This window comes from Phocoena phocoena, chromosome 1, assembly GCF_963924675.1.
Source record: "Phocoena phocoena chromosome 1, mPhoPho1.1, whole genome shotgun sequence".
Lineage (NCBI taxonomy): Eukaryota > Metazoa > Chordata > Mammalia > Artiodactyla > Phocoenidae > Phocoena > Phocoena phocoena.
In genome coordinates, this window is record NC_089219.1 from 113,182,117 (window position 1) to 113,206,108 (window position 23,992).

The following is a 23,992-nucleotide window of genomic DNA, read 5'->3' on the forward strand; positions in this document are numbered from 1 at the left end:
GTGTGACCATCACCACTATCTAATTCCAAAACATTTTCATCACCCCAAAAAGAAAAGCCATTTCCCTTAGTGGTAGCTCCCCATTCTTCCCTGATCCCAGTCTCTGATACCCACTAATCTTTCTGTCTCTATGGATTTGCTTATGCTGGACATTTTATATAAAAGGAATCATAGGGACTTCCCTGGTGGTCCAGTGGGTAAGACTCCACGCTCCCAATGCAGGGGGCCTGGGTTTGATCGCTGGTTGGGGAACTAGATCCCACACGTGTGCTGCAACTAAGAGTTCACATACCGCAACTAAGAGTCCGCATGCCGCAACTAAGAAGTCTACATGCCACAATTAAAAAGATCCTACACGCCGCAACGAAGACCTGGCACAGCCAAAATAAATAAATATTTTTTAAAATAAATAAAAGGAATCATACAATATGTGGCCTTTTGTCTCTGGCTTCTTTCACTTAGCATGTTTTCAAAGTTCATCCATTTTGTAGCATGTATCAGTACTCATTCTTTTTTTTTTGTAATAAAATTTATTTACTCTATTTTATTTTTGGCTGCGTTGGGTCTTTGTTGCTGCGAGCGGGCTTCTCACTGCAGTGGCTTCTCTCATTGCAGAGCCCAGGCTCTAGGTGTGCACGCTTCAGCTGTGGCTCGCGGGCTCTAGAGCACAGGCTCAGTAGTTGTAGCACACAGGCTTAGCTGCTCCATGGCATGTGGGATCTTCCCAGACCAGGGCTCAAACCCGTGTCCCCTGCATTGGCAGATGGATACTTAACCACTGCATCACCAGGGAAGCCTCTCATTCCTTTTTTTTTTTTTCTCTCTTTTTTTTTTCTCTCATTTCTTTTTATTAAGAAAACAGGAAATGAAGAATGTCTATTCATACTCTTTGCCCATTTTTTAATTCGGTTGTCTTTTTATTGTTGACTTATAAGAGTTCATTATATATTACAGATACAAGACCCTTATCAGATATGTGATTTGTAATTACTTTCTCCCACTTTCTGGGTTGTCTCCACTTTTTTGATGTATCCTCTGAGGCACAAAAGTTTTTAATTGTGACGAGGTCCAATGTACCTATTCTTTTTGTCATTTGTGCTTTTGGTATTGTATTAAGAAACCACTGCCTAATCAAAGGTCACAAAGATTTACTCTCTGTTTTGTCCTAAGAGTTCTATAATTTTAGCTCTTACATTTAATTCAATAATCTATTTTGAGTTAACTTTTGAGTGTGGTGTGAGGTAAGGGTCTAACTTTCTACTCTTGCATGTGGATTTCCAGTTGTCACAGCACCATTTGTTGAAAGACTATTCTTTTCCCATTAATTGGTCTTGGAACCACTTGTCAAAGATTAACTGACCATAAATTTAAGAGTTTATTTCTAGACTCTCAATTCTGTTCTACTGATCTGTATGTCTATTCCTTTTTTTTTTTCTAAAAAGATACTTTAAGAGAAGTATCTTTTTTGTATTTTTACTTTTTAAAATATTTATTTATTAATTTGGCTGCTTCGGGTCTTAGTTGCGGCACACAGGATCTTTTGTGTGGTGTAAGGGCTTCTCTCTAGTTGTGGTGTGCAGGCTCCAGAGCGTGCGGCCAGTTGCTCACGGCCAGGGGGAAGGATAAGCTGGGACGAAGTGAGAGAGTAACATTAACATATATACACTACAAAATGTAAAATAGACAGCTAGTGGGAAGTAGCTACACAGCACAGGGAGATCAGCCTGGTGCTTTGTGCCCACCTAGAGAGGTGGGATAGGGAGGATGGGAGGGAGATGCAAGAGGGAGAGGATATGGGGATATATGTATACATGTAGCTGATTCACTTTGTTATACATGAGAAATTAACACAACATTGTAAAGCAATTATACTCCAATAAAGATGTTAAAAAATAATAATAATAACTGGTTGGGACTTCTGTGGCAGTCCAGTGGTTAAGACTCCACGCTTCCAATCAGAGGGTGCGGGTTTGATCCCTGGTCAGGGAACTAGGATCCTACATGCCACACAGCACAGCCAAAAGAAAAATAAATAAATAAAAATTAAAAAAAAAAAAAAGAAGAACTGCCTAATGATGGAATTTAGAAAGTCATCATTTGACAGTAACCATAGTAATGACTGCTTCAATCAAGAACAAGCAATGGATGTTAAAATTAGTGGGTGAAAAGATATTTTGCCTCAAAGATACATATTAATTTAAAAATGGAAAAATAATAATTTTACAGCGAGGAAAACAAGCAGACACCACCTTAACCATGTGATCAAATTTAACATGACGGAATTTATGTGCCTCCTGATATGATGCAATAAAAAGGACATATCACTTTTGTGATATTTGTGCCAAAAGTGCATAACCGGAATCTAATTATGAGGAAGTATAAGAAAAGTCAAAATTGAGGAACATTCTGTAAAATAATTGCTCTATAAGGTTCAAAAATGTCAAGGTTATGAAACTTTGAGAAACTGTTCCCAATAAAAAGAGTCGAAGAGAAAAGACGACTAAATACAACATGTAATCCTAGACTGGATCCCGGATCACAAAAAAAAATCATTTTTCTTTTGCTTTATATAAACGATATTATTGGGACAATTGGCAAAATCCAAATAAGGATTTTAATAGACTATTAATATTATATATCCTTATTTTCATAATCAAATATCCTCATCTGTAGGAAATATACACTAAGATATTTAGGGGTAAAAGCGCATCATGACTGCAACACACTCTAAAGCAATTCAGGAAAAAATAAATGTGTACAGAGAGAGAGAAAGAAGGAGAAAACGATAAAGCAATTGTGGTAAAGGTTAATATTTGAGGAATCTGGCTGAAGGTTGTTCCTATGTTCCACACTTTTTTTTTTTTTTTTTGTGGTACGCGGGCCTCTCACTGTTGTGGCCTCTCCCATTGTGGAGCACAGGCTCCGGACGTGCAGGCTCAGCGGCCATGGCTCACGGGCCCAGCTGCTCCGCGGCATGTGGGATCCTCCCGGACCGGGGCACGAACCCGTGTCCCCTGCATTGGCAGGCGGACTCTCAACCACTGCGCCACCAGGGAAGCCCTATGTTCCACATTTTAAAATGCTCTCTGTCACATACCTTATTTCTTCCTTAGGAACTGCCATTCTCACTTAATTCTCACTTACAATAAAACATACAAACTAGAGTACCAAAGACCTATAATTTCATGACTGTTACTAACTGTATCAAAATTTAATATCTTCCCTTCTCCCTTCCCAATCTGAGCAATGACTAAATTATTCCATTTGACTTTTTCAGCAATTTAGAGTTATGTTTACCTGGAAAGAATCCATGCAGACTGGACTGGAAGCCAGCTCCTCATCTACCGCATGCAACTTCTCCATGAAAGTACTATCCTTGGTCTGTTTGGGCTTTGGTGGGGGCGGAGGCCCCATGGGCACTACCTCAGCACTGATGTGCCTAATGGCAGGTGTGGTGACTTTCTCAGCCTGATTAAAAGGGGCAAGTATGTTAAAAATTAAAGGGAGGAAGGGAAGAGAACAAAAAAAAAAAAGCGGGAGGAGAGAAGCATGTCTTTCATATGCTAGCAATCTTTCTCTTCCCATCTAGATAGAGGTATATAAAAACAAAGGCACTGTCAAGTACATTAATTAGGTTTCATCCTATTTCCAATGAAGCCAACAGGATGCTACTTAGGTTATCAAAAGCAGGGAAATACAATAAAAATGGCTTTAGAACAATATTAGAAAACACATACAAAAAAGAGAAGGGTAGAAGGAAAGAAACTCTGCCAGTCACTCACATTTGGCCCCTTAATAAGAACTCTCCCTGTCACTGAGTTCCAGTTTTCTCTTAACTGTTCACTGAGTTCCAGTTTTCTCTTAACTGTTCACTGACTTAAGGGAATTTGAAATTCAGTTATAACTAGTCACAAATACCAGGAAGATAATGGCATGATTACTGATCTTGAATCATGTTTGGCAAAGGGTGACAGCTTAGAATCACCATGGATAAATGATCTATTTATACAGTTAAATAATCTACTTATAGAGCATCTCTAATTTATCTTGCTAGTATGATGTGGATTTACCTCTGATAATATGCCACTCTCCTCATCTGTTTCAGTCATCTCAGAAGACTGCCTCAATCTGGATTTCTTTGCCCCACGTGGAGACGAAGCAGTGCTTTCAACATCACTTTCCAATAAACTCTACAAAACAAATCCAGTTCACTTTCATATGTATGCCCCTACCTCATTCCACTGAGTTTGAAGTACCTCAATAGAATGAATCACAAAATATCAATCACTGAATTAGAGTAAGAGAATAAAATTTAAATAAAAGCTTAATTTGCTGAAGGTAGGAACAGGGATCAGATCTCTATCCTCATCAGCATTGTAAACTCTGTAAAACTGTAAGGCATTGATTTAAAATCCTTTAACAAACAAGTCAAAGAACAAATTAAGAAATAGAATATTATATTAACTATGAAAATGAATGAACTACAGCTACAAGCAACAGCATAAATGAATCTCAAATGACTTGTGTTGAATCAAAAAAAAAAAAAAAAGCCACACAAAAGAATAGACTATGGTTCCATTTACCTAAGGTTCAGAAACAGTAAAAAATTGAACACAACGTGTACAGCTGCATATTTAGGTGATATAAGTAGAAAGATAAGCAAGGAAGTAATTACCAAAAAGTCAAGATAGTGGCTGTCTATGGGGAAGAAAAGTGACTGTGATAAGAGGTGTCTGGCAATGTTATACTTAATGACTTTAAGGACGTTTCATAATGATTAGCTTTATAGTTATTTAAGCTGTATATTTTAATTTTTATCCTATGCACAGTTCTGTATGTTGTATGTGTGTTATATTTCATAATACAAGACATGAAAAAATCAAGGGAGCATGAAGAGGGGTCACAGTCTTAGATTTATGCAAAGAAATGAGTAGAAAAAAGAACTGTGTTTCAACCCTCTGTATAGAACAAATGATATTACTAAGGAAGCAAAGTACACCCTGCCTTGTGGAGCCAACTTTTTTCTATATTACCAACTAACACTCACACAGGTAACCACTGACCTCTTCAGCAGTCTCATCTTCTTCTTCATCATCGGGCTGGTACTCTTCATCTGAGGAATCATCGTCTTCAAGGTGGATATCCACAAACTGAGGAGGCTACATAAGTACAATTATAGAAAAAAATAAAATAATAGAAAACACGAATCATATGTATTTGGGAAATAAAGGGAAGAAAGCAGAGCAGGAAAAAAAAAATCCTAAGACCACAACAAGCAGCTAAAGCAAGTAATAAGAGGCAGGAGTTAATAAGATTTCTAGCATGAGAGTCAAACCTAAGACTAATGAAATGGAAAAAAACAAACCTGGAATTTAAATAAATACATAGGTCCAAAAAAGTTAACAAATAGAAGCATTTCGAAACTGATGAAGTCTTTCTGGAAAAGAATAAGAATTACCTCTTCCAAGTTTACCTTAATTTCATTGGCCTTCTTAATTGGTGAAATATTCCATGTTGGAATTACCTACCAACAAAGAATATAAACAGTTAAGTTCCCTTAACCAAAATAGACTATTTTTCATTTTTACTTCTTTACCATCACAAGGAGCCATCAGACTAACACGTAGCTGCAGTGATGTAGGGGTACTGATCTACACTGTCAAATATTTGTCAGAGCTTGGCAGAAGAAAAGGAGAGATGAATCTACTTCCATCATTAGCATCTCTGCCTTAAACCTAGTAAGAATCTAGGTCCATAAATGGACAAAGTGTCTATATTGTCTACTTTATATTACAGCTTGGGTTCACATAGAATAATAAATATGAAAACTATTTATAAACTACAATAGTACACAAACCTAGGATACTACAGGTGACAGCAGCCTTTTGCCATCAGTATGTCTTAATCAATTACATAAATCCACCATAAGTATGCCTCCAAAAAGCTAGCCATGAAAAGTTCTTAGGGAAGGATTTCGGGGTGAAGTGTCAAGTCGCACACAACTTCTTTTCAAGTAGTCCAGGAAAAAACAACAGACAGACACAGAGAGAGATAAAGCAAATATGGCAGAATTTAACATTGTTAAATCTAGATGGAATCTAGATTCATTGTAAAATTCTTTTCAACTTTTTCAGGATTTTAAAACAATAGAGGGGCTTCCCTGGTGACGCAGTGGTTAAGAATCCGCCTGCCAATGCAGGGGACACGGGTTCGAGCCCTGCTCTGGGAAGATCCCACATGCCGCGGAGCAACAAAGCCTATGCACCACAACTACTGAGCATGCACTCTAGAACCCGCAAGCCACAACTACTGAGCCTGCGTGCCGTGACTCCTGAAGCCTGAGCGCCTAGAGCCCATGCCCTGCAATGAGAGAAGCCACCATAAGGAGAAGCCCACGCACCGCAAAGAAGAGTAGCCCCCCCACCGCTGCAACTAGAGAAACCCTGTGCCCGTGCACAGCAATGAAGACCCAATGCAGCCAAAAATAAATAAATAAAATAAATAAATTTTAAAAATTAAACAATAGAGTTGGTGGGGGAAAGTTTTTAAAGAATTCTTTAAAACCTCTTACATACTCCTGACACAATACCACTGGAGTGCATAATTTCTTGACCATAACTGTGACCCAAACGAAATCATCATGAACAAAATCCAATAGACCATTAGGTTCTGTCTCTATAAGGAGCCTTAGGCCCTCTACATCTCCTCAGCCCTGCCACGTTGTGGCTACTTATCTAGCTCTGTGGAGCCAGGCCCAATACAGGGTAAAGGGAATGATGTGATTCAGGTCCATACCTCTTCTCATGTTTGTTTCTAAACCAATCAATTTTCCTACTGCCAAATCCATCAGGAAGGAGTCAGTCTATTAAGATTAAGAAGCAAGAGAAAAAAAAAAAAAAGAAGCAAGAGAAATGGACTCTAATCTTTGCTCTCCCCACATAAACTATAGCCTTGGGTTGTCTACCTTCTCTGCAACTATATGCGTGGTTGGTAGACATAATCCAGAGCGTGATTTGGATCTCCCTGGGTTTTTTTTAATCAAATATGGAATTAATGTTAATTATATTCTATGTCAGGTAGACTTCATAGAACTTCTGTCTCACTGATGGCTGCTTTCATCATAGCTACCACATATTCATTTGTGATTACTTTCTGGAGAAACATGAAATTTCACTTTATGCAACCAGGGTTAGTTAATTAGACAAATATATACAAATATATATATATGATGTGGCTGTCAAAAAAAGCCAGTGCATAGGGGGGCAGAATTTGCCACCCTAAAATGTATGTCTTTGGCATATTAAAAAAAAAAAAAAAAAGCCAATGCAACCTTAGGCTGCATTAAGGGAAATATGGAATCTGAACACTGAGGGAATAACCTAACTTTTTTTTTTTTTTTAATTTTTTTTTTTTCGGTACGCGGGCCTCTCACTGCTGTGGCCTCTCCCGTTGCGGAGCACAGGCTCCAGACGCGCAGGCTCAGCGGCCATGGCTCACGGGCCCAGCCGCTGCGCGGCACGTGGGATCCTCCCAGACCGGGGCACGAACCCATGTCCCCTGCATCGGCAGGCGGACACTCAACCACTGCGCCACCAGGGAAGCCCTATTTTACTTTTTTTTTTTGGCTGCACCATGCGGCATGCAGGATCTTAGTTCCCTGACCAGAGACTGAACCTGTACCCCTGCAGTGGAAGCTCAGAGTCTTAACCACTGGAATGCCAGGGAAGTCCCAACCTAACTTTAATCTATACTAGTTAAACCCTATCTGAAGCACTAGATCCACTTAAGGCATACTTTTAAAAGGATATGGACAAACTTGGCACATGCAGAAGAAAAGGATCAGATTGGTGAAGGTACTCAAAGCCTTGTCACATGAAGACCAATAAAAAATTAGGGGACGTTTAGCAAGAAAAGAACGTTATAAAAAGATATATTGGTTTTCTTCAACTAGAGGAAAGGTCACGTGGAAGAGGAACAGACATTTCTTCTACAGGGCTGCAAGGAACAGAACCAGACAAACAGACAAAAACTACAGTATGCATTTTGGGTCCATATGGCAAATCTTTCTTACTATCAGAGATAGAATGGACTCCCTCAGGACTATCACCTGCCTTGTTGCAGAAGGTAAGCACAAACCGGACAAGTGCTTGTTAAGCAGATAGAACACAGTGCCCAGCATCAAAGAGCTTGCTGTATCAGAATGCTTCAAAAGTCTTCAAGAGGTTCTCATACTTTAGTGTGCAAAAGAATGTACTGTTGGGCTTTCAACAATGAATATTCCCAGGCCCTACCCATGGGTCCTGATTCCTAGGTCTGAGGTGAGCCCAAGAATGTGCATTTTTAATAAGCACTCTTGAGGAACCCCATACCAGGGTGATCTTGATGCAACTGGTCCCTGGAACACAATTTGAAATACACTACTTTAAACACTTCACCACATATCTCACAACATGAATAGAAAAACTGTCATCACTCATTGCTTTCAACCGCTCCAAATGGTTATCTATCTAGCACTTCCAAAAAAGCAACTAAAATAAAAATAAACTATGATAATGATTTCATATATTGCATCTCCACATGTCTATTTGCCTTTTACAAATATTTCTTTAAGGAGTCAAACCCAGATCATAATAAATATTTCCTATATTTTTTCCCTACAAATAACCTGGAATTATATACTATTAACAAAGCTAAATAAACGATAAAGAAAAAACAGAACACCCACCACTCCTTTTTCCACCACTTCCTTCAGTTTAGAGCGTGTCATTTTGGGTTCCTAAGAAGGGAAAATGAGAAGAAAACAGTCAATAAAAATCATCGAGTGATTCTTGAGTTTGCCCCCAACTGCCAAATTATTTTAAAACTCCCAAGTGAGTTTGTAAACAACTCACTACACTTAGCCAGTTTACAGATAGTTCTGTTCCATGACATTGAAAGAACGATAACTACTCACAAACATTGGCATATCCTCCGTCTCACTGATGGCTGCTTTCATCATAGCGACTACATGTTCATTTGTGATTACTTCCTGGAGAAAGATGAAATTTCACTTTATGCAACAAAGATGTATCATCTAGATAATACTCATGTCTCTGTAACTCTGCTAGATATATGTAGAGGATAAACGAGAGCTAGATACCCAAATGATTTCAGATTAGAGTAGAGCAAGGCAACTGAAAGCAAAGAAGGAAGTTTTGGAGAGAAGCACACAGCTTCCAACAATGTAGCAAGCAAATGGACCAATCTCATTAGCTGATACTAACAGGAATGGCTCAAAAAAAAAAAAATTCTCAGGTTAACTATCTGCTTAAGAGAAACAGTAATAAACAGCAAAGGCTTTATAAATAGCTGTACTGCTACATAGCAAAGAAGAGTATTTGCATATGTGCAAAGGACTGTAAACTGTTAACTGGGCATCTTTTAAGACACATTGACCCACAAGAGTAAATCCACTGTGAACATTATCATCTTCCATTATCTTTGAATATGCTAAACAATAAACAATCAAATCAGTGGAAGGAAGCAGTGTTAACAGTTTATCTTCCCAATTAAGTTCTTTCACATGTGTTCACATTTCAAACTTGTGCTGAGTGCAAAGAGAAGGCTATCCTGAAATGTAAAATATTTTGCCACAGGGAACTCACAAAATTAGTAATTCACACACCAAGACTCAAGAGTTTCCTGAGAACTTTTATTTGCTCCTGGTGAAAGAGTTCTATTCCCATTACACGGCTGCCCCCGTCTTACTCACATGAAGGATGTTTCGCACGTTGACTGCTGTTAGGTTGTGCTGCTTGGCGCCATCCTCTAAGGTGCGGTCAAGCATGTCATCCAGCTTCAGGTCACAAGCCAAAGTCCCTTCTTCTTGACCCTTTCCATCTCTTTTCCTCTTGGTACCCTTTTTCTTTTTTCGCCTTTTCTCGTTTTCTTCACTGTCTTGCTCTTCTGCAAATAAACCAAGAACATCACAAGAATCACCAAAGCAACTGCTCCCGGAACTTAACCCAAAAAGCCACCAGTAAAAGAAAAGGCCAGCTGTCTGGCCCTGGAAATCAAAAAAGACTAAGATATAACAGCGGTGGTAAAGGCAGATGTGGTAGTACTGTTGTAGTAATAACACCTAACATTCACTGAATATTCCTTTTATGTCAGGCATTCTTCTACACACTTTATACATATTAATTCACTGACTCCTCATAACAACCCTATGAGGTAGGGACTATTATTTTTCCCACTGTACAGAGGAAGAAACTGAGGCAGAAAGATTAAGAAACTTTCCCAAGAGCTAATAATGACAAAGCCATGTTTTAAAGCCAAGCACTCTAGCTCTAGAACTCTGTCTTAATTATTACTCCATACTACCCAGATAATACATCAGAAACCCAGGTTTATGTCCCAGATCTATAACTTAACTGGGTTGCCTTGGCAATAGTCTTATTTTTTTCTTTTATAAAATACAGATATCTTCCCATCAGGGATGCCACGCATATTAAGTGAAATAATATATATCAAAGTGCTTTATAACCAATGAAATATTATACACATGTAATTTATCATTATTATTATTATTACACTGAGTCTAGAAAAGAAAAAAACAAGGAGCAAATCAATTAAAAAAATCCACTCTGATTAAAAAAGGGGGGAGGGGATGAAGTACCTCTATTCTACAAGAAAGGAGCATATATATAACCAGATAAAAGGAAAAGCTTCTTGATTATTAGAATCTGTTAAGTCTTGAAGTAGATTATCACTCAACACCAAAATGAGGTTCTCATCTCTCTGATACTTTTTGGTCTGCTACCGTCTGAAAACAAGGGATTAGAGAAGATTAACATCAAGACAACCTTTTTGGTTTAAAAAGATTTTATGACCTTCAAGCTGCACCCTGGCAATGTTTACTCAGTGAAAAATTATTAGTAATTTCAAACAATTGCTTTTGCACTTGGGAATATATATCAAGAATTTGATAAATGTTCGTAACTTTCAATCCAATCTTCTTCTTAAGGAAATAATTACACATGTAAAGACTAATCAAGTTTTTCATTTCAACATTAATTATTTTAGCAAAAACGTGGAAAACACCTAAATGTCGACTGAAGAAAAACACACAACCTAAAAGTTGCAAGTTATGTTTTATTCAGGGACCTTACTGAGGACTACAGCCTGGGAGACAGCCTCTCAGATAGCTCTGAGGAACTGCTCCAAAGAGGTTAGGGAGAAGCCAGGATATACAGAAGTTTTCACTGGGGAAAAAAAAATAATAATACATGTAATTGAACATCAAAAGATTACTGCTAATTGCAAAAAAAGACATCTCAAGTTAATGATTTTAGTGCTTTTCTATGTAGAGGAACATGCAAGAGTCTTGGCTCATTGAAGTTATTCCTTAGCTATGCATCTTAACTATCTAGGGCCAGTATCCTGTTTTTCTCCAACCTGAATTCCCCTCAGGGTGCACCCTTTGGGGTTGGGGTGGGGTGGGGGTATGGCTGCAGTGGCTGATGCCTTGACAGCAGGCAACATTCATTGTTTACTGAAAAGGTAGGCAACATTTTTTGTGTGCACAGCCAATATGAAAAAAATGATTAAGTGAACACTGGTACACCATACACTGGACTGTAACTGACCCATTAAAAATAGTCTTTTTAAGCAATTGATGGGGGGGGGACAAGTTAAAAATGTCTACAAAGAGATTTTAATGATATGGAAACAATTCTGATAATGAATTTTTTTTTTTTAAAGAAGATGTTGGGGGTAGGAGTTTATTAATTTATTTATTTTAGCTGTGTTGGGTCTTTGCTTCTGTGCGAGGGCTTTCTCTAGTTGTGGCAAGCGGGCGCCACTCTTCATCACGGTGCGCGGGCCTTCTCACTATCACAGCCTCTCTTGTTGCGGAGCACAGGCTCCAGACGCGCAGGCTCAGTAGTTGTGGCTCACGGGCCTAGTTGCTCCCCGGCATGTGGGATCCTCCCAGACCAGGGCTCAAACTCGTGTCCCCTGCATTAGCAGGCAGATTCTCAACCACTGCGCCACCAGAGAAGCCCGATAATGATTTTTAAGTTAAAAAAAAAAAAAAAAAAAAAGAATTCAAACATACACATCTTACATTTGTGTAACCTAAACAAAAAATGGGTTACCTTGAGGTACATCCCAACAAAGTGATAGATGCAAAAGAAATATAAAACTCTAGAATGCATCAGAAAAGTGACAAAGCTCTTTACTGATGGTCATTTGAGAAAGCAGCAAAAGGGGAATTACATAGCATAATACACAACAAAACTGTCTAAAAACCTTTGTACACATATCTTTTCCCAAAGTCTCTCTTCTCACCTCATTTACCCCTTTCCTCCATAAACTCCAAAACTCTTCTCTCTTCACCATGCTTGAATCTCCTCTCTTTGCTCCTCCCTTCCCTCTTGCATCCTTTCTCATGTAGACCAATCTAGGCAGTGCTTGGTTTCTGCCATCCACCTTTCCCTTCTCATCTTACCAGTACTTAAACAATGACCTGGTAGTTGCAGAGCAAGAAAAGGATTTCTGACACCCGAAGTTTTGATTCAGCTTCATATTCATATCCTATCATGTTGTTGGTAACACTGCCAATTGAAAAACTGACCCGGGGAAAAAAGTATGAAAGACACAAGTTAAAACTATTAATGTTATACCAGAAATAATAAAGTGTGTTATTAACGAAAAATTAACCTAAATAAATAAAATCTTCCTCACGAAATTTAGATCTACAAAATGTAACAAAAATTCATAGAAGTGAAGACCAAAAAAAGGAAATTTACAATGGAAGCAGCTAAAATTAATAAAATTTTATACAGATAGTTGATGAGGAATCAAATTGTCCTTTAAAACAGTGCTTCTCAAACTCTCTGTGGTGAAAAACTAGTCTTGTTTTTGACCAATCCACTGTAGACTCATACTTTTATAAAGTAAGACTATAGCCATAATGTCAAATGTTACAACATTTCTAAAGTTTTATTCTCAGTTTCTGTGATTTATTTTGTTTCAAACCAGTAACAAATAGTTCTCAAACTAGCACTGGTTTTCAGACCACACTTTGAGTAACACTGCTTTAAAATATACACTGTAAAACATTCAACCCCAATGAAAATACAATAAAGACAAACATAAAAAATAATTTTAAAGAACTGTGAAGAAAACTTATCACAAAATAAAAATGGAAATAACAAAATTCGCTGCAGAAAATACTTTTCAATGGAAAAAGCATTGGAGTTAGCATAATTCCCATTCAGAATGGCTATCTTACAAACACAGAATCAAAGTAATCACTGTGGGGTTACACGATCTCATCTAATTACATCCCCCTAAATCACATTACACTTATTTCTCCTCTGATTTCTGATTTTAAGGCTGAGTTTAATAGGGAATGTGGGTCTATAAGGAAAATTGAACAAATTCTAATACATTGCACGGACAATCCAAGAAAGAACAGATAATTCAGTCATATCTTACTCTGTTTTAGAACTAATCTATTATCTTACTTTTAAAATATTGGGATACCACTGACCCTAAGAATTCTAAAGAACTGAAATTTAAAAATTAAAAAAAGGAAAACAAAAACAACAACAAAAAAAGCACTTCCCTGGCGGTCCAGTGGTTAAGATTCCATGCTTCCACTGCAGGGCGCGCAGGTTCGATCCCTGGTCAGGGAACTAAGATCCCACATGCCACAGTGGCCAGCCAAAAATAAATAAATAAACAAAATTTTTAAATTTAAAAAATTTTACAAAGGAAGCCACTCTATAAAAATCAGACTAGAATAAAGAAGAATATCTAATTTTTCCTTCTGTGAGAAAGGTGGGATGTGGCTAAAAACAAGGTATTTGCTGAGAAGCACATTTAATGATGTAAGCAGTAAGTTGAAAGTAAATTTGCACTGTAAATGTACTGCAAAATGGATGATGTCAATAAAAACATGGGTGGGTTCTGTAATATCTAAATCACCAAAGTCGCTTTGTTGTATGAAAATACCTGCTTAGGGCTTCCCTGGTGGCACAGTGGTTGAGAGTCCGCCTGCTGATGCAGGGGACACGGGTTCGTGCCCCAGTCTGGGAAGATCCCACACACCACGGAGCGGCTCGGCCCATGAGCCATGGCCGCTGAGCCTGTGTGTCCGGAGCCTGTGCTCCACAACGGGAGAGGCCACAACACTGAGAGGCCCGTGTACCGCAAAAAAAAAAAAAAAAAAGAAACTATGATTGAATCACAGGGAATTCCCAGGCGGTCCAGTGGTTAGGACTCCGCACTTCCACCGCAGGGGGCATGGGTTCAATCCCTGGTCGGGGAACTAAGATTACACTCCACAAGTGTTGGGAAGACAGAGGTTGTAGTTGAAGTCTTGCAAAGGAGAAAAAGTCTTCATAAACACTATAGCTTTTTTACAAGTGTTGAAACCCCAGAAGAGCTACCCACTAGGAATATAGGCCACAATCTATAAAGTTGAAACAAAGTAGACTTAATATAGCATAAAACCAACCCCTGGGGCTTCCCTGGTGGCGCAGTGGTTAAGAATCTGCCTGCCAATGCAGGGGACACGGGTTTGAGCCCTGGTCTGGGAAGATCCCACATGCCGCGGAGCAACTAAGCCCGTGTGCCATAACTACTGAGCGTGCGCATGTGGAGCCTGTGCTCCACAATGGGAGAGGCTGTGACAGTGAGCGGCCCGCGCACCACAATGAAGAGTGGCCCCCACTCGCCGCAACTGGAGAAAGCCCTCGCACAGAAAGGAAGACCCAACACAGCCAAAAATAAATAAATAAATTAAAAAAAAAAAAAAAAACCAACCCCTGGCAGAATTTAAGTGACCCTCCAAAATTATCTGCCTGCCTGAAGAAAACATAACCCTCTTTAGAGGAAGATAACAATACCAACGCCTCTAGAATTTTTCATCCACAATGTCCAGCATCCAATCAAAAATTATAGCAAGAACCAAGATGCCAAAACACTAGGGGATGGGGGAGGACGACAGTAAAAAAAAAAAAAGACCTATGGGTGAATCAGATATTAGAAAAAGGATTTTTAAATAATTATGATTAACACATTCAAGAAAATAAAGGAAAAGATGGAGAATTTCACATAGAATCTATAGTGCTAAACTGGCATGAAAAATTTAATAGATAAGACACAGCAAAACAGAGAATTAGTGAACTAGACTACAGAACAGCAGAAACTGATGCATGGAGGAAAAAAGAAAAGAATATAAAGAAAAAACAATACACATGGGACATGGTGAAAAGACCTAACATACATGTAAATTGAATACCAGAAGAAAAGAAGGAGACCAGGACAGAAATGATATCTAAAAAAAATATTTACAAGGATTGTTTTTAACTGATAAAATATCAAATCTCATATTCAAGCAGCTCTACAAGCCCTAAGCAGATAAAAACAGAAAACCCAAGTACACACATAATAGTCAAAATGCTGAAAACCAGAACAGAGAAAATCTTAGAAGCAGAAGAAAAAAAGACAAATTATCAAAGTAACAACAAAACTGACAGCTGAATTTGCAACAGAAACAATGGAAACCAGAATATAACAGAATGCATCTTAAAGTTCTGCAGGGAAAAGAACAACCTAAAATTCCATACACAGTGAAAATAATTTTTAAAAATGAAGGCAAAACTAAGATTTTTTTTCCAGACAAACAAAATCTGAGATAATTCATTGACAGGAGACCAGGTCTGCAAGAAATACTAAAGGAAATTCTTCAAGATGAAAAAAAATGACCCAAGATGAAGGCAAAATAAAGAACTTCAGGATGAATCAAGACATAAGAAAAGTTAACTATGTGATAAATATAAATCAATATTGACTGGTTAAGACAGTAACAATAATAATAATGTCTTGTAGGGTTTAAAACAAATGAAGAATTAGAATACAATATCAATAACACAAAAGGCAGGAGTAGATATATAAAGTAAAACTGTTGTAAAGTTCTTACATGGTTTGGGAAGTGGTAAAAGTACTAATTTAAGGTAGATTATAGTAATTTCAAAGACTGCATATTAATCTATAGGGTAACATGTAAAAGAAAAATAAAAGAATACAAAACTAAAAAGCTAATAGAGAAGAAAAGTAAAAGCATTTGATTAATCCAAAAGAAGGAAAGGAGAAATAAAGGAACAAAAAAGAAATAGAGAAATAGAAAATTATATCAGAAATTACATTAAATATAAATGAAGTGTACAATCTAACTAACAAAGATGTTCAGACAAGGTTTTTTGCTTTTTGTTTTTTTTAACTCTATGCTATTTATAAAAGATACACTTTAAATATAAAGACACAAAAAAGGGGACTTCCCTGGTGGTGCAGTGGTTAAGAATCTGCCTGCCAATGCAGGAGGCACAGGTTTGATCCCTGGTCCAGGAAGATCCCACATGCCGCGGAGCAGCTAAGCCCATGCACTACAACTACTGAAGCCCACATGCCTAGAGTCTGTGCTTCACAACAAGAGAAGCCACCGCAATGAGAAGCCCGCACACTGCAACAAAGAGTAGCCCCCACTCTCCGCAACTAGAGAAAGCCCACATGCAGCAACGAAGACCCAACACAGCCAAAAATAAATAAATAAAATAAATTTATATAAAAAAGACACAAAAAAGGTTGAAAGCAAAACAATGTAGACACTTATACCATGTACACATTAATATCAAATACAAAGTAGACTTTAAGGCAAGAAGATAAAGAGGTAAAAAGGAACATTTCATGCTGAGTCAATTCAACAGAAAGACATGACAATTCTAAATTTCTGTGCCCCTGATAATACAGCTTAAATATATAAAACAAAAGTTGAGGGCTTCCCTGGTGGCGCAGTGGTTAAGAATCCGCCTGCCAATGCAAGGGACACAGATTCGAGCCCTGGTCTGGGAAGATCCCACATGCTGCAGAGTAACTAAGCCCGTGTGCCACAACTACTGAGCCTGAGTTCTAGAGCCTGCAAGCCACAACTACTGAGCCTATGTGCCACAACTACTGAAGCCTGTGTGCCCAGAGCCTGTGCTCTGCAACAAGAGAAGCCACAACAATCAGAAGCCCATGTGCAGCAATGAAGACCCAATGCAGCCAAAAATAAATAAATAAATAAATTTATTAAAAAGTTGAAAGGGGAAAAAAAGGAGAAAACCACAATCACAGTTGGAGATTTTAACAAATGTCAATCAGTAACATATGACAGCAGACAAAAAAAAAATCAGTAAAGATATAAAAGATCTGAACAATATTAACAAAACTGACCTCACAGACATATACAGGACATTTTACTTGACTCAAATGACATGTATAAAACACCCACTAAATATGTATTCTTTTTAACAGCACATGAACAGACCATAAGCTAAATGACTCAAGAATTTTCAAAGGTCAGGAATCATATACAATATGCTTTTTGACCACAATGGAATTAAACTAGAAATCAATAAAGAAATTTAACTAGAAAGATCCTCAAACATTTAGAAATTAAGCAACATATCTCTAAATAATTCATGGGTCAAGAAGAAGTCACAGGGCTTCCCTGGTGGCGCAGTGGTCGAGAGTCTGCCTGCCGATGCAGGGGACACAGTTCGTGCCCCAATCTGGGAAGATCCCACATGCTGTGGAGCGGCTGGGCCCGTGAGCTATGGCCGCTGAGCCTGCGCGTCTGGAGCCTATGCTCCGCAACAGGAGAGGCCACAACAGTGAGAGGCCCGCGTACCACACAAAAAAAAAACAAACAAACAAAAAAAGGAAGTCATAATGGATATTAAAAATATTTTAAGATGAATGAAAACAAAAGTATGACACATCAAAATTTTCAGAATGCAGCTATAGCAATGCTTAGAGGGCAAGTTTTAACTTTAAATGTATATATTAGAAAAAAAAGATTGAAAATCTTACTAGAAGCTAAAAAAGAACAAATCAAATCCAAGGTAGATTGTAGGAAGGAAATAATAAAGAACAGAAATCAATTAAATAGAAAAAAAAAGTCAAGAAAGCCAAAAGTTGGTTCTTTAAAAAGATTAACTGATAAACCTCTAGCCAAACTTATCAACAAAAAAAATAAGACACAAATAAAAAGAGGACCTCACTAAAATCAAAACTAAAAAGACAACCTCATTAAAAATCTTAGACATGCCAAAATAAACATTACAAGCAACTTTATATCAACAAATTTGACAATTTAGAGAAAATGTACAAATTCCTTGAAAAACACAACTTACCAAAACTGACACAGAAAGAAACAGGAAATCTAAATAATCCTATAATTATTAAAGAATTTAATCCAAAACTTAAAAGGCTTTTGACAAAGAAAACTCCAGGCCTAGACAGCACCTTTGGTGAATGCTTACAAAACATTTAAGAAAGAAATAACACCAGTCTTCAACAAACTCTTCCAAAGACCAGATAATGATGAAAATTTTCCCAATTCATTTTATAAGGTCAGTATAACGCTAATACCAACACATGAAAAAGACCTTATAAGAAAGGAAAATTAAAGCCAGTTATCTCCCATAAACAAAAAAACAAAAACCTTAAACAATATATTAGAAAATCTAATACATCATGACCAAATAGGTTTACCCCAGAAATGCTAGTTTGCCTTAACATTCAAAACCCACTCAATGTATGTTATTAGGCATATGTACCTGAAAACAGAGTTTTAAAATATGTAGAACTAGGGACTTCCCTGGCGGTCCAGTGGTTAAGGCTCCACACTTCCACTGCAGGGGGCGCAGGTTTGATCTCTGTTTGGGAAACTAAGATCCAGCATGCCAGGTGGCACAGCTAAAAAATTTTAAATAAATAAAAAATAAAAACAATAAAAATAAATAAATAAAATATGTAGAGCTAAAACTGACAAAACTGAAAATATAGACAAATCCACAATTAAAGTTGGAGACTTCAATATGCCTTTCTCAATAATTGACAGAATAGACCAAAAAAAAAAAAAGAATCTGTAAAAATAAATAAAACCTGAACAATGCTGTCAACCAACTTGACCTAATTGACATTTACAGAACAGTGTACCTTAAGAAACAACAGAATACATATGCTTTTCAAATACACATGGAAGAGCTACCAATGAAGATTATAATGGGGCCATAAAATAAACCTCAATAAATATAAAAGTACTGAAATCATACAAAGTATGATGTGAACTCAAGGGAATTAAATTAGAAATCAGTAACAAAATGATAGCTGGAAAGTCTCCAAATATTTGGAAGTGAAAAAACACACTTCTAAAAAGTTATAGTGGATTTTTGTTTTTGCTGTTATAAGCCATATGGTACTCTATAACTATAAAAATTACATTTTAAAAAACCAGGTTCTGAAACTGAACATAGAATAGGACTCCAATCCCATACAGAAAACCTGAATGTGTGTGTCTCCCCAAAATTAACTTGAACGTGTGTCCCCCCAAAATTCATACATTGGAAGCCTTACCCCTGGTATGGCTGTATTTGGAGATGGGTCCTCTAAGCAAGTAATTAAGGTTAAATGAGTCCATAAGGGTGAATCCCTGATCCTATAGGATTAGTGTCCTCATAAGAAGAGATATCAGAAAGCTCACTCCCTCTCTCTCCACACACATGCACCAAGAAAAGGCCATGTGAGGTCACAGTGAGAAGGTGGGTGTCTACAAGTCAGGAGGAAAGCTCTCACAGAAACTGAATTTACCAGCGCCTAATATTGGAATTCCCAGACTCCAGAACTGTGAGAAAATAAATTTCTGTTGTTTAAAAACACACACACACACAAACACACACACACACACACACACACCTCTTTTCTTTTTTTTTTTTTTTCTTTTTTGGCCACACTGCACAGCAAGCAGAACTTCCCTGACCGGGGATTGAACCTGCACCCCCTGCAGTGGAAGTGTGGAGTCTTAACCACTGAACCACCTGGGAAGCCCCACACACACTTCTAAATAACCCATGGGTCAAAGAAGATATCCCAAGAGAAATTAGAAAATACTGTCAACTGAAGTTGATAAAATGCAATATATCAAAATTTGTGGGGCATAGCTAGCACAGTGTTTAAAGGGAAATTGATACATTCTATAGTATTATTAGAAAATAAAGTCTCAAATCCATGACCTAAGCTCCCACTTTAAGAAACTAGAAAAAGACCAAATTAAACCCAAAGCAAAGAGACAGAAGAAAATAATAGATAAGAGCAAAAACCAGTAAAATAGAAAACAGAAAAATAGAGAAATTAATGAAACCAAAAGCTTGTTCTTTGAAAAACCTCTAGCCAGAATGATTAAGAGAAAGACTAAATTACGAGTGTGAGGAATAAAAGAACAGACATCATTACAGAGCCCACAGACATTAAAAAGATGACAAAGGAATATTATGAAAAACTTTATGTCAATAAATTCAACAACTTGGATAGAACAAACAAATACCTGAAAAGATACCAACTGTCAAAGCTCACTCAAGAACAAAGAGATAACTGAATAACCCTTTATCTGTTAAAGAAATTGAATTCATAGTTAAAAACATCCTACAAAGAAAACTCTAGGCCCAGATGGCTTCACTGGTGCGTTCAACAAAACATTTAAGGAAGAAATAAAACCAATTCACAAACTCTTCAAAAAAACAAACAAAAACAAAAAAACACAAAGAAGAGGAAGGAACATTTCCCAACTCATTGTATGAGGTCAGTATTACTCTAATACCAAAACCAAAGACATTACAAGAAAAGAAAACTACAGGGGCTTCCCTGGTGGAGCAGTGGTTAAGGATCTGCCTGCCAATGCATCGATCCCTGGTCCGGGAAGATCCCACATGCCACTAAGCCCATGCGCCACAACTACTGAGCCTGCGCTCTAGAGCCCATGAGCCACAACCACTCAAGCCCGTGAGCCGCAACTACTGAAGCCTGTGTGCCACAACTACTGAAGCCCACGTGCCTAGAGCCCGTGCTCCACAACAAGAGAAGCCACTGCAATGAGAAGCCCACGCACCACAATGAAGAGTAGCCCCTGCTTGCCTCAACTAGAGAAACCCCGCGCACAGCAACAAAGACCCAAGCAGCCAATAAATAAATAAATAATATTTTTTTAAAAAACTACAAGTCACAGACACAAAAATCCTTAACAAAATATTAGCAAATCAAATCCAGCAATACAAAAATATATATATATATATATATATATACCTATATCATGATCAAAAGGGTCGATTTATCACTGAAATGCAAAAATGCTTTGAAATTTGAAAATCAATCAATACAATTCACCATATCGACAGATTAAAAGCAAAACGAAAACAAAAGATAATCTCAATAGATGCAGAAAAAGCTTTTCACAAAATCCAACATCAGTTCATAAAAACTCTCCACAACTAGGAATAGTACAGAACTTCCTCAATCTGATAAACAATAGCTATAAACCAACAAATTCTGCTTAGTGGTGAAAAACTGAGTTTATTTCCCCTAAGAGATCAGCAACAAAGGAAAAGATGCCCACTCTCACTGCTTCTCTTCAACACTGTACTGAATGTCCTAGCCAGTGCATAATAAGATGGGGGCTGATGGACGGAGAGGGAAAGAGAGAGGCAGAGGAAGGAAGAGAGAGGAAGGAATGGAAAGAAAGAAAGAAAAGACACACAAATTGGAAATGAAGGAAAAAAACTCCTTATTTGCAGATGACTTAATTATCTATGTGAGAAATCCCTCGGTACTTCCCTGGCGGTCCAGCGGTTAAGACTCTGTACTCCCAATGCAGGGGGCACAGGTTCGATCCCTGGTCAGGGAACTAAGATCCCACATGTCACACAGCATGGCCTAAAAAATGGGGGGAAAATAAAGAAATCCCTAAAGAATCTACAAAAAAGTACATAAAGCTAATAAGTGAATTTATAGCAAACTCACAAGGTATACCAATATACCAAAATCTATATTTCTATAAATTAGCAATGAACTGAAAATTGAAAAGAAAAACTGACATTAGCATAAAAAATAAATGCTTAGAACTTCCCTGGTGGTGCAGTGGTTAAGAATCCACCTGCCAATGCAGGGCACACGGGTTCGAGCCCTGGTCCAGGAAGATCCCACATGCCACAGAGCAACTAAGCCCATGTGCCACAACTACTGAGCCTGCACTCTAGAGCCCAGGAGCCACAACTACTGAGCCCGCACACAACTACTGAAGCCCTCATGCCTAGAGCCCGTGCTCCACAACAAGAGAAGCCACTGCTATGAGAAGCCCGCACACTGCAATGAAGAGTAGCCCCCGCTAGCTGCAACGAGAGAAAGCCCACACGCAACAAAGACCCAATGCAGCCAAAAATAAATAAAAAATAAATAAATTTAAAATAAATACTTAATACATGAAAAATTTATATACTAAAAACTACAAAATATTTCTGAAATTTTTGAAAACCTAAATAAACAAATATATCTTATTCATGGATTAGTAGACTCAGTATTGTTAAGATGGCAACCTTCCCAGGACTTCCCTGGCACTCCAGTGGTTAAGACTCCACGCTCCCAATGCAGGGGGCAGGGGTTCGATCCCTGGTCAGGGAACTAAGATCCCACATGCCACATGGTGCAGCCAAAACAAAAAAAAGACAGCGACTTTCCCAAATTGATCGACAGTTTCATTATCGATCAATATGCCAGCAAGTATTTTTTCTTTTTTGTTTTGTTTTTTTTTTTTTTTGCGGTATGTGGGCCTCTCACTGTCGTGGTCTCTCCCGTTGCGGAGCACAGGCTCCGGACGTGCAGGCTCAGCAGCCATGGCTCACGGGCCGAACTGCTCCATGGCATGTGGGATCTTCCCAGACCGGGGCACGAACCCGTGTACCCTGCATCGGCAGGCGGACAGACTCTCAACCACTGTGCCACCAAGGAAGCCCACCAGCAAGTATTTTTGAAGAAAATGACAAGCCAATCCTAAAATTTACACGGAAATGCAAAGTACCTAGAATAGCCCAATGATCTTGCTTAAAAAAAAAAAGTTGGAAGACACAGACTACCTGATTTCAAGACTGTGACATTGGTGAAAGGTTAAATACATAGACCAATGGAAAAGAAGAGAGTCCATGAATGACCCACACAAATAGTGACTCTTTCACATAGATGCAAAGGTAATTTAATGGAGAAAGAAATCTTTTCAACAAAGAATGCTGAAACAACTGGACATCCATAGGTTAAAAAAAAGAATCTCAAATATACCTCCCACATTATACAATAATTAACTCAGATGCCAGAACTCAAAAGATCCTGCATGCCGCAACGAAAATCCCGCCTGCCGCAACTAAGACCTGGCACAGAGAAATAAATAAATAAATAATTTTTTTAAATTAACTCAAAATGGATCACATATACCTGTATGTAATGTGTAAAACTACAAATTCTAGAAGAAAACAGGAAAAAAAAACTATGTAGCCTTGGATTAGGCAAAGGTTCCTTGATATGACACGAAAGCATAATCCGTAAAAGTAAAACCTGGGACTTCCCTGGTGGTCCAGTGGTTAAGAGTCCGCCTCTAAATGCAAGGGACGCGGGTTCAATCCCTGGTTGGGGAACTAAGATCCCACATGCTGAGGGGCAACTAAGCCTGCATGCTCTAGAGCCTGCGTGCCACAACGAGAGAAGCCCGCATGCCACAAAAAAGATCCTGCATGTCGCAACTAAGACTCGACGCAGCCAAATAAATAAATAAATAAAATTTCAAAAAACAAACAAAAAAAACCTTGAAGTAGCTCCTCGTGGCTAATGCTGAAACCATTCGGGCAAAATAAATAATGATTACATGGCACTATAACTCAAATAATAAAACAAACATCCATGAGTCCACACTCATATAAAAACTGAATAAATAAATGAGGGAGAAGAGACTGCTCTTCTTTACAGAAAAATTCCAATTAATAAATGTAAAAGGAACAACAGAAATAAAAAAATCAGCATTATAATTGTTGCAGGGGATCTACCAAAGGAGGCTAAAATTAGGGGGGAAACATCTGAAGAG

At 38.0% G+C, this 23,992-nt stretch overlaps 1 protein-coding gene across 1 annotated transcript in view; it reads right to left on the bottom strand.

Annotated features, from left to right (window-relative positions):
- GON4L (gon-4 like) overlaps positions 1-23,992 on the bottom strand; it is an 87,127-nt gene that overhangs the window by 54,141 nt on the left and 8,994 nt on the right. Inside the window, exons 3-9 of the mRNA XM_065875065.1 lie at positions 9,752-9,945; positions 8,954-9,028; positions 8,726-8,776; positions 5,474-5,524; positions 5,064-5,159; positions 4,071-4,190; positions 3,298-3,468 (exon numbers count right to left, since the gene is read on the bottom strand). Coding sequence (XP_065731137.1) covers positions 3,298-3,468; positions 4,071-4,190; positions 5,064-5,159; positions 5,474-5,524; positions 8,726-8,776; positions 8,954-9,028; positions 9,752-9,945 — 758 coding nt within the window. The remainder of the gene's footprint in view (positions 1-3,297; positions 3,469-4,070; positions 4,191-5,063; positions 5,160-5,473; positions 5,525-8,725; positions 8,777-8,953; positions 9,029-9,751; positions 9,946-23,992) is intronic.